Raw genomic sequence first — 12002 nt, 5'->3', positions numbered from 1 at the left:
ACTAGTAGTACTTGAAAACAACAGATTGTAAACAGATTATGGGATTTGTCAAAGGCTGACCTTCTGTTAAGCAGCACCTGTGTACAATGTGAGCCAAAAAGATATATACCTATTAGAACCAACAGATGGCACTCTGGTAACATTCAGATCTCGCAGACATTTATGATGAGGAAAAAAAAAAAAAAAACAAGCAAGGCACTGAGAATTATAACCATTTGTAAATTTTATGTTCAAGGAGAAACGTATGCTGTGAGTTGTTTTGCTCTCTGCTACAGGTGATAATGTAATGCAGGAGCTTCTACACAGAAACTGGACATTGAGATCAGAGGAAAACCACAAAATGGGCAGATTCACAAAATGCTTGCTTGTTAACTCGGAGAACTCTTCATAAGGACATGATTGGACAAGACAGCCAAACTATGTGTCAAAACCCTTTAGTTCACCGACTTCTTCTGTTTTGGGCCTGATTTTGGTTTTATCAGACGTCTAAGACCAGGGTTACCTTGAACAAATTGTTTGACATTGAGGCGTCTGTGCAGGGCCTGAGCAAGATGGCCAGGGAACCGAGTCCTTTCCAGTCTACCAACAGCAGGGCCTTGGCTAGTCACAGCACTGACATGGCCTTTGTTGGAGAAACGAGATGAACCAAAGAAAGGGATTTTTCTTCCCAGGCCATATCCAGTCAGTCCAGGACCCCTCTGGTAAGCGCCATGACCCCTGCTTTGAGGCAGGGTGAGTGCGCTCAGAGACATGCCATGTCTATTTGGGACAGACTCATCAACAACAAGGTCATGCTCATTGTAGACAAATGAGAGCGGCTTGTTGCGACCTTGAGGATCCCTATTCACAGGGTCAGACTGGCCTGGGGCTTCAGCACGTGTTGGAGGGGCAACATGCTTGACCTCCTCAAAATTGGACTTGTGGTTGCTAACAGACTGTCCTCTGGGAAAGCTGAGCCGTTGGTTAGTGGTGTATTCACTTTGAAAGGGAATGTAAGTGCCATGTCTCAGTAGAAATGTGGTTGATTCAGCATTCCTGGGGTCAGCATGTTTATGTGTCCTGTCATATAAGGAGCTCACTGCTGGCTGATTTTGTTTGTAGTGGGCCATGTTAGGTGCATTGTTATAATAAGGGAGAGGCCATATTGTCCTGCGGTGCATCCCAAGGTGAGCTGGTCCTAACAGATCCGGGGCTCCGTGGACTCCAGGATAATCCAAACCCATGGCAGCTGCACGGGCTACAGCAGAAAAACATATCGAAGAATTAACTGTATTTATTCTGCTTGTTATTTCGCTGTTGTGAAATGTCAGATATACCTGCTAATTGGTAATTATAAGAAAGCAGTAACATCAATCAAAGTGCACTACATACCTCTCGCTGTTTTAGCACAATACACACCTCCAGCTGCCACAGAGTGAAGCCCAACAGTGCTGCAAAAAACAACAAACACTGTAAGCCAAACAGCACAGCACTGAGCAGCTATGATTGTTTTTTAACCACAGGAAACATTCAGGTTTAAAATACCTAAGAAAAACCACCACAGGTACAAACATCCTGCAGTTATGTCAGCATAAACTTCATGGCAATGCAATTACTGAAACACTTGCCCCTCTTGACTTCTTTTGCAGCCACTCTGACTGCCCAAAACGTCACCCTGGCTTGATTTACTAATTACAGACAGCTGGTTGTCATAGAGCCCAGAACCCAACCACTGAATCCAGTCAGCCACTGGCAAATTGCTTCATTACAGGCAATTAGTTAAAATGCTTGCTAGCAGCAGAATTCAAACAAAACAAGACGTTTTTGTTATTTTTCATTTTAGTGAAGTGAAACACACATTTAAAACATGGCAGTATGAGCAGTAGGGATAAGAGTCATGCAAATATTTATGGTTCACTGGGATATCAGTACAATTTTGTCATTCCTTATTTATATAACACACTAAATTAAACCACATCAAAAGACATGTCTGAATAGGTTGGGGTAAAATAACATTAAGGTGTGTAAATAGGCTCTATTTTGCAACCTTAGCATAATTCATAACATCACCTCAAAACTTTAAATTACCTGAACAGGTAGCTAATTAAAACTTCTAATTCACTAGACCTAAAACCATGATAATGATATACGATTTCCGCATGATTACCATAACCACCACAAATTTAAAATGATCTCATTAAGCTTGACCTCTTTTATTAAATGGTTCAAAGAACACAGAAAACATTTGGAGGCATACATACAGCAGTAACAGTGGGTAATGTTTCTTTTGTTTGTCGTAAACATGTACAATTTTATGACTAATTGAATCTGAAGGAGAAGGAAAAGAGGCACAATTAATAGTTTTATTTTAGAGAGAAAGGAGCAGAGCTTGGATTCCTGCAGCTGGGTATGTCTGAGCCGACAATGAAGCAGCTGAGAGCAGTGGAAGCATTTAATAATTCACCCAAATTATTTCTGTCAGGACTGACAAGCTAAACGGGGGCTTGATTTAATTCTGTAATTGCACGTTCACCTTTACCCTGAACCCATACTTTGGTAATTAATAGGCCCGAGCTTTATTTGAAGTGTGGCACGGCAAGTAATGGAATTCAAATTGCAGGTGATGTGAAACCAAAGATGTGAATGCCCGCTCGGCCAAGGTGCTTGTGTTATTTTCCCACTGCAGTGTCACCGGGGGAGAGCGATGCCAAAAAGTGGCATCAACCCTCAATCAACCTACAGACCTAATCCTCTGCTCATGCACTTCAAAGACCATCTGTCTTTTGATAAGGATGGACTAGACTTGTCTTGAACTTTGACTTGTGGGTTTCTATAGGGCACACAGGCCTGATAAACAAACAGACATACACATTAAATCTCGTGGTGTTGGCTTGTCTATCCACAAAGCAATTGTATTTTGCCCTGTGCTGGCTGACATTTATAGGAAAAAAAAGTAGACCTATATCCCATGTGGAAGAGGTTGAATCGTTTGACATACACCCTCTGGAGGTAGGTGATGGTATAAGAGGTCAGCAACAGAGGATCAGTGCTCCACCTCTCATCCTCAGGGTGAGGATGAGCCCCCCCTTGCTCGGCTCCCATTGCCCCCACTGGGCCTCATTTGTGAAGAGCAGGAGGTCTGCGGTGTCATTTCCACAAGATGTTGACACAGACAGAGCAGCCTCACCGGTCTGCCGAATGACCAATGAACTCTGACACTGGAGTGACACAATGTTCCGGTAATGGCTGTTTCAGCCGAAAGGTGGCAAGTAATATGCCTGCTATTAGATTCCTGATGAAACCACTCACATTTGTTTTGGACTAATTTTCCAAACTCGTGTAAATATGTATCAGAATCAATTAGGCCTAATAATATACAGTCCTTAGAGGATTCACATCAAAGCACATAAGCACACAATCCAATTAAGAGTGTTTACTGTTTAGATTGAAATGCTCAGCGTTCCGCTCTTAAACCCAATCCGCATATCAGTAAACAGTATTTGCCAGAGTGTCTTTTCCAGTGGTTGTGTGTGGGCGCATGTGTGTGTTTGCACACGTGTTTGTATATGCAAGTCAAGACAGAGATAAAGAGTGAAAGTGTATGCATCCTCGCAATCTTTAATATGTTTTTGTGCATTTGTTTTGCATGTTAGTGTATCTTCAGGACTCCATCTCCAATGCAGCTGTTGTAGACCACAGGAGAGTTGGTACACTGTAGTTGCTATTTTAAAGTGCTTAATACTACACTGAATTTTCTTGTAGACAAAAAACAGCTAAAGGGAAAGTATGTACATTAATTCTGCTGCAATGTTTGTCATCTCTGATACAAGAGAACATAGTCAAGAAAATAAATCTACATCCACAGACTGTACATGTATATTTATATTCATAATCATTAGATGCTAAATGTATATTGGTCAACTATATTATGTGGTTTAAACTGTGTAGTATGAAGAGCCTGGATAAGAGTTTTCTTGATGCTATACGGTGCTCTGTGAGCCTGGAGTGACATGGTGACTTACAGTATTGTTTTGAGAAAATTATATTTAATTAAATTAATTTAATTATAGTAAAATGTTGTTCATGGTTATAGGTTTATAGAAACCTCTAGCAACCTCATGTTTCTGATGAATAAGTGCACAAGATTCTAGCAACCTTTATTTTCATGGGAATCACCAACAAATAGATGAATAAACTGGCAGGTAGTAAGTGTTTTACTGAATTTCAGGCTTCTTTTCCTTCACATTTCTACTTTCAATTGCTGTTTTCTCATTCTTCCTCTCACCACTGTGGACAACAGATACTGAACTCTTTGAGCTCTAGGGCTCAGGCTGCCTCCAAAGCACGAATAGCAATCAGCAGAGGGAGCGAGGGAAAGGAGAGGAGGAACAGAGAAAGAGAGAGAGACACACACACACACACAAAAAGCAACAGTTTCTGTGAGAGAGATGGTCAAAAAAAAAAAAAACACAGTGAGTGAAATATTGAATACGAAAAATGACAGAGAGTGATCGTGCATAAGAGGAAGCAAACCATTTGTTTCCACATTACTAAATTAGCAAGCCCTCCATTTCATCTCCTGTTCATACAACATTCATTATAGCGGCTTCCCTGCACCAGACGTGCTGAGCCTGCGATTTGAGACAACAATTAATTTTGGATTTTTTGGAGCCTGCTTTTCTCATCTTTTAACTAACTGAACATAGACTATTGGTTGCAATCTGTCCCTCTCTCCAGGCTTTCCGAAACAAGAAAAAAGTGACAAGAAGATGGTGTAAGGCCTTAAATATAATTAAAAATGACAGCGCCAGAATGGTTCTTTTAAATTCCATACCAATTAGGAAAAAGAGCAGTCAGCAAATATTGCTTGTGATATCCTGAACAAATGCCCCTCACGGTTGGTTCCAGCATGCAATGAGGTTGCATTGGGGACACAGTCACCTGTCAGGCCTCATTTGGATGTTGTGGATGCCACTTTGCATGGTGCTGTCCTAAACCATCTCCCCACGCTCTGCTCAGCGTTAGGGATTAATTAGCTATGTCTACTTCTACAGGGGCCGGGAAACCCAAGTAGGCTCGTCAAAAGAAAGAAGGAAGAGAGTAATAATGAATGGTGTCTTTTCTCAGTGTTTTGCTATCCAAGCAAAAGTTGTACCCCTAATTCCCATGATGCTCAGCAGCAAAGTCTGACAAGTTGAACTGTGGCAGCAAATCAACATAAGCCAAATCCCCATGCAGCTCTATATGGTTTAAGTTTGATGAATTAATTATGAAGGTCAGTTTATAGTTTTACAGTCTTCACATTGTATACTTTCTTCAGTTCAATGTATTTGTGTATTTTACCATGGCTTTCATATACTGCATGTTTCCTACTACACATACTGTATGTATGCATCACAATAATAATGATAATAATAATATTTATTTCTGTTTCCTTGTCTCAAATTGGTTTTACTTTCTGTCCTATTTTGGGATTCCATCTCAATTTCGCTCCAATTTAGTTGTCTTATTCTGTATTGCAGTATTTTGGATCTTTTGGACATTTGTCTTTTCAATATATTTGAACATATCAGATACAGATATGTTTTGATACACAGAACTTTGCCTGTGATCGAAGCTCCATTCATTCTCTCTAGACAAAGTGAGGTGACTAACAGTGGGAGCACTTCTACAGCATAGATAAACAATACACTCTTCGGGTTGAATCATTAGTAAAAACTATTAGCAACTGTGTTAGAAAATCTCTGATTCTTTGATTTAAAAAAAGTCAAAGGTACAAAAGACTCCCAAATTGGTTTTCAGTGATAAACATCCAAACGTTCTGTTTCATGCACTGCTAATGGTGGACAGAAACTAAAGATTACGTTTTTGTGGAAAGTAATGATACAATCTGCAGTTTAAAATCAATATACTTTTGTGTTCTGGGTCCATTTTCTATTAATTCTACAACAATAGTCCCATGTTTTGTTTACAACCGCAACAATGAAGTGTTTTTAATTTGCCACAGCTCTGATATGTGCCTCTGACTGCCTTCTTCTCCATAGCAATGGCAGCTGAGGCTCACAGGTGTTGGACTATTTGGAGCCTTCTGTCACATCCTATCTGGACTTTGTGTTTTTTGGACTCTTTGGGCTGAATCTTACACCGGGCGCAAAGCGATGCCAAGTGCGACACAACTGTCTGTTAGTTTAAGACCGACGCAGTTGTCATGTTCCCGTCCAGTGCCCACATTGAGCAAATGCACTTGCACCCATCAGAACGCCTATGGGTGTGTTGGTCTTAAAATGAGGTGTGGTGAGGCACATTGTTGGCGCATTGCTATCTTGAGGCAGCAGAGAGCGATTGCGCTATTGACCAACAAAAACCTAGTCAGAAGTCAATAGCGCAGTGTTTCACTGTTATATACTCCTGTTAATATGCGCCTACATAGGCAGGTGCAAGCACACCGGCTTTTATAGGGAATGGGAGATGACACTCTTATTGGTTTATTGCATGTTACGCCCAAAACACACCCATGATTAATTAGGAGACGATGGACAACCCCTTTGAACCATGTGCCTGGCGCAGTGACCATTTCTCTGCTGTTGAAATAGCAAAAGTGGATCTCGACACACCCTAAATGCACTTGCGCCATGTGCTTCAGACCGTGCGCTTTAGATCGTTAAAATAGGGTCCTTTGTGTTTTTGTGTTCTTTGGGGTTTCCTGTGTTGCACTCACATTAAGTCCTTCTGGTCATATGGTTTTGCTTGTTATGATTTGAGTGGTGGGTTTGGAGGACTGCTTTTGTCGTTTAGCTTGGGGTGTTGTGTACTTGGGTTTGTGTTCATGATTGTTCTTGGTCGGGTTGGTGTGGGTTGTATTGAGAGTTTGTGGTCTCTGGGTTTTGGTTTTCAGCTTGCTCTGTGTTCCTGCACTCCTCCATGGCCTGTTTTTCTCTCCAGACCTGCCCTGCATTTGGACTCGTTAGCCCTGCCCTGCTCTGTTTTCCCCACACCTGCCCTGTGTTAGCCTCATCAGCCCTGCCCTGCTCCCTGTCTTTCCCCAGCCAATCGGCCCCCTGTCTGCTCACTCCCCTCTCCTGAGTTCTCCACCCATCTCCCCACCTGCACCTCATCTCCTCGTTAGTTCAGTTACTTTTAAGTCCTGGTTTTCTGTTCAGTCTTTGTTGCATCATTTGTTCTGTGTTGTCATATTCTGTCCTTGACTGTCCCAAGAATAAGAATAAGAAGGTTTTCGTCAACCCTGCTTGTCAGTCTCTGCATTTGGGTCCATTACTGCTACTCTATACTCCGTGACACCTTCCACTGCAAAACTGAAGAACAAAACATGATTACTCCAAAAGAACAATGTGGATATCATTAGACATTTTTGAAATGGGAATATAGAATTGGGAAAAACCATCTTGGTACCAGCAGCTCCTCCCACTTCACAACTGTCAAACTTTATACATCTTAGTAATGTCCATGGCTTGTTATGCTTCCATAGTTTAACTGGATTTTAATACTCTCCCTTTTTTTCATAGTGGCTGACATTGAACGTTTGTTGGTCAACTTTTAAACTTACACAGTCCACAGGCCTCCCACTGGGGAACCTTACAGTAGTCTACGTATCCTGAATCCCATTGTATTCATATTCTCAATGTACCCACTTTAAATCATTTGATCTGGGTGTTTGTGGGTGATGACAGATGGTGACAGGCATTTCTCCTGCACAAGACATCAGTGATGAATAAGTAGTCACAGTGACGTCATGACTTGGCACTGAATTTATCCACTGCCATCAATCTAAGGCACTATCATAGTTATCTAACTTACCATCTGTGAAGTTCTGATTAGAGTTCAGACAAGATATAAGGATGAATCTCGTCTCTGGACGATGAACTTACTTGGAGCTGGACCAGCTTTGAATGACCCATGACTGGGAAGCCAGGAGCAAGTACTGTATTTGTTGGCTGTGACACCCTGTGAATCAGCTAAATGTCTGTGGGTGAAGGGCCTGTGGATAATGCCAGTCTGATGTACTGCACATCTGGACATGTCCTACAGTCATGGCAATGCTGGTGTGGTAGGTACTTAAGTTCTGGAGGCTTTGGCTTTGCTTTGCTTTTAGCACAATGAGGGAAGCAGGCTAAGAAGGAAGAATAGACCTTGAAAGGAAGACAGAAAACTGAAATAGACAGAGAGGTGATAGGCTGTGATGGCTGATCCTGAAGATTACTGCCATGGCTTGATACCTCCATCATCTCTATCTCACTGAAAACTAGACAAATATTTCTTTCACCCACACAGAAAGGCGGGAAAGTTTTTTTTTTTTCTCTCATCGAAATCTGCCTTCACAAAAGCGAAGCTGTGGAAAGTCAAGGTCAAGCACTCCCTCCATTGTCTCCTTTTTGGCCTGCAGAGAAGGGGTTTGCCTTTAATGCAGGGGTGGAAGGTGGTCTTGGAGGTAATTGGCCTCCGTCTCATTAATGAGAGGCAGACAGCTGTTTGTGGAGGGCAACACATCGACTATATTGATCGTATCAAGAGAAACACGCATCACAAATAAACCTCATAGCACTCACATTCTGCTTTTCTGAATTCTCACATACTCTTTGTCTTCACGAGGAGGCAGTATTCAGGTTTCACCTCGCAGTCTTTGCTACCGCAGGGAACAATGTTATTGCCTAACAAGCTTCACTGATTCATTTATCATACAGAATTATATGTTTTCAACACAGTAAATATCAGTATGAATTGGGATATGATTTAGCATGTCTTCTGAGAATGCCTAACATGGTTGCCATTGTTACAAAAATAGATATTCAAATCCACCACTTGCTATCACAGCTTTGGTGCCAGTTTTTCACAGAGCTGCTGTACGGCAGGAAAAGAGGATGAGATGATGGTGGGTAGAGAAAGGTGGAGGGATTTTTCAGCTGTACTCCATATGTTGTGTCATTTGGGGGCTTGCTGGTGTCTGTGTATGCTTGGCAGGTCTTGGCTCCTTCCCTCTGTTCATGGTGTCTGCGCACCCATCTCTATCAGCACCCACCTGCCCTTCTGCCTCCAGACCTGGCACCGCACAGTGTTTTTACCACTTAGACACCATGAAAGTGAAATGAACTTGAAAACAGGATTTCCCAAAGAAATTAGAGATGTGATACACTTTCATAACTCTTAACATGTCATGTAAAAATTCTTTGTAAACTGATCATTAGTTTCCTTTTAATTCTAAATGATAAAGTCATAATTTTATTCTTCAACACGGATACTTTAAGATCAAAGATTCCCATTCATAATAGAAATTGTGGCACTGTTTCATCAAACATTTGTAAAACATTGATCAAGTTTTAACAGTGAATTGTAAAGAGTATGATGTAGTCTATTTTTCCTTAAATAGCAGCGTGCATGCTTAGCAGTGTCATATGTGACTAGTGTAGCAGTAGTCTCATCCTCCCCTATGGTGCATTAAACAGATCTGTCGACCATCTGGAAGCCAACCCCTAAACTTTTTAGAGGAAGTTCAGTCCTCCATACTGTAGGCTTCTGCACAGCAGTCAACAGTCATTTGGTTTTGCTGAATAACAGATTCTGAGTTTTTAATTGGCCAGCATCCTTGCCGTGAAAGGAGACATTACTGCAAATACAGCGGAAATCTACTCCAAGAGACAACCACAGCTTCATGGAGCATTGCCTCAGCTATGCTGACAGGAAATGTCAATTCAGTTAAAAGACCTGCACTAAAAGTTGCTCTGATGGACTGATTCTTAAAAACACAATACCACATCAAACATCTTAGCGTAAAAACAGTTTGAATGTAAATTTACTGATTACAGTGATAATGTAAGAACTCAAGGATTACATCTCTCATGCATTGGTTCTCAAGGGTCAATCTGCCCGCCTGGGGCTGCTTCATAGCTTCCCACTCACCCGTCTAGTTCAACAGGAAGTGGCAGCAATGCTCCATGCTTCAGGGTTTCATGGACTTCATACTACAAATCAGTTATTCATTCAAGTTTTGCCACTGCCTCTGGCATGCAGCCTTGCCGAGTTCAGCTCCACCCCCACCTCGGCGTAACGCCTACTGGCTGTGGAAGCTCCCCTCCAGGTGAGGCTGCAGGTGCAATGTCAACTGAAATGTGTGAAATATGGCTTGCTCGGGAAGGTTGGCCATAATTATGAGGCCAACTAAAAGGCGGGTCATTTTCTGATACCTTACAATTTCCAATTCCGTGGATGTTGGGTGACAACAGTCATAGTTGCCAGTACTAGGGGAAGGGTTGAGCAGAGAAATGCAATCTTAAAGGATAGATTCACACTTTTTCAGGTCTGTCTTAAAACAATGATCATTGAATGAGTTTTTCTTTCTGTAATAATTCCTCCTGTTCATACTGGCTGTTTAAAGATTCCTCCCTAATGTGCTTTCAATGTCAGTGATGGAGGACAAAATCCACAGTCCTTGTTTTGTATAAAAATATATTCCAAAGTTTATTTGAAGCTAAAATGAGGTTTCAGCCACCAGAGTTAGTCAAATCAAGTGGATAACTTCCAAAGTAATAGTCTTTTTAGTGCAAATTTCTCTGTTTTTGTTACTGCACCTCCACTGCAGTTCAACAGGGAAAGACGGTGTGAGGAAACATGGAATTTTTAATAAAAAGACTTTGGAACAAATCCACTCGATATGACTAACTCATTTTGTCCCGTACTTACCCTGAAAGCGCATTAGGAAAGGATCTTTAAATGGCCAGTATGAACAAGAGGAATGATTACGGTGAGCAAAACCTGTTTCAGTGTTCATACGGGTGCCTGGCTATTGTTTTACGACAGGCTTGAAAAACTGTGAATATATCCTTTAATTATGCTGCTGTTAGAGTGATTAAGCCTATGCAGCTTATTGGAGCCTGTGCTCATAGCACTATGGTTACAATGCATAACCTTTTGTCTCCTTTCATATGTTAAAATTTGAAGCCAACATCATACTTGTTTACTGAAGCGTTTAATTGAATAGGTTTAAATTACCATAACATAGAGAGAAATGTGATCTGAGAGTGAGAAATGACATCAACACACAGAGTCACATCTTTGGATACAGTACCAACTATGATTCATGTAAAACGTTTGTGGCAGCAGTCCTCCAATCAGACAACTGTAAGAAACATAATGGTATTAATTAAAATCTAAATGACAGAAACAAGTTACTCTACTACAGAACCCCCACATGCCTCTCTCATTTGTAATCAGGTGTTTGTTTGGGTAAATTGCTTCAGCCTTAAAAACATAAAACCCTCTGACAGAAAAAAAGCATTTCAAATCAGCACTTCAATATGGCAACTTGTTCACCACAAGCCTGTATTTGTAGAAACAAACAAAAGAGACTAGCTGAGGTAAAGAAAAAGAAGAAAATGAAAAAGAAAAGAAAGCAGACAAAGACAGCAAACCTTGATTGCTGAGCGAACAGTTTATGTATGATACCTTAAAGTGGAGCCTAATCACAGTTGCCACTTTGGCACTCACTGTATAATAAAGCATTTCAAATTACCCCCAAATAAAAAAAGATGCCAATTGCTCTCTATCATTCAATGGTATTGAAAGCTGCACAACTCTTCATTCAGCGTAGCAAAAATTGCACTGGTTCGTTCAAATGGACTGATCTGTGTTGAAAGAGAACATATTCCTGCCTGTCCCTGTCCCTGTCCCTTGTTAGTTGTATTTTTGTTGTATTTTATCATTTATTGCATTTTATACTTTATATTGCTTATATTTTATACTCATATTGTTTAGATTCTGCACTCTTTATTGCTGATATTTTTACATTTCTGTCTTATTTGTTCTTTGTAAAAATGTGTAAAGTCTTAGCTACAAATGCACCATTTGAGATTGATGCAATTGCATTTTGTTGTGCTTGCAAAATGACAATAAAGTTCTTGAATTGAACTGAATTGAATTATATTCAGTGTCCGATGACAAGAGTGATTTCAGAAGGTTTTTTGCAGGTTTTGCTTTCCTCCCTCGCCTCCCTACCTAAAACATTGCTTTTATAA

General features: G+C 40.9%; 1 protein-coding gene across 1 annotated transcript; it reads right to left on the bottom strand.

Annotated features, from left to right (window-relative positions):
• Positions 1-205: 205 nt before the first annotated feature.
• LOC122986677 lies at positions 206-1617 on the bottom strand. The gene is made up of 3 exons (XM_044357975.1): positions 1525-1617; positions 1372-1430; positions 206-1237 (listed from the first exon to the last, which is right to left on the bottom strand). The coding sequence occupies exons 1-3, from the start codon at positions 1551-1553 to the stop codon at positions 435-437; spliced, it is 891 nt and encodes a 296-aa protein (XP_044213910.1). The 5' UTR covers positions 1554-1617; the 3' UTR covers positions 206-434.
• Positions 1618-12002: the final 10385 nt, after the last annotated feature.

The sequence above is a fragment of the Thunnus albacares genome, chromosome 8, assembly GCF_914725855.1.
Source record: "Thunnus albacares chromosome 8, fThuAlb1.1, whole genome shotgun sequence".
NCBI lineage: Eukaryota > Metazoa > Chordata > Actinopteri > Scombriformes > Scombridae > Thunnus > Thunnus albacares.
This window is presented reverse-complemented; position numbering and strand designations above follow the sequence as displayed.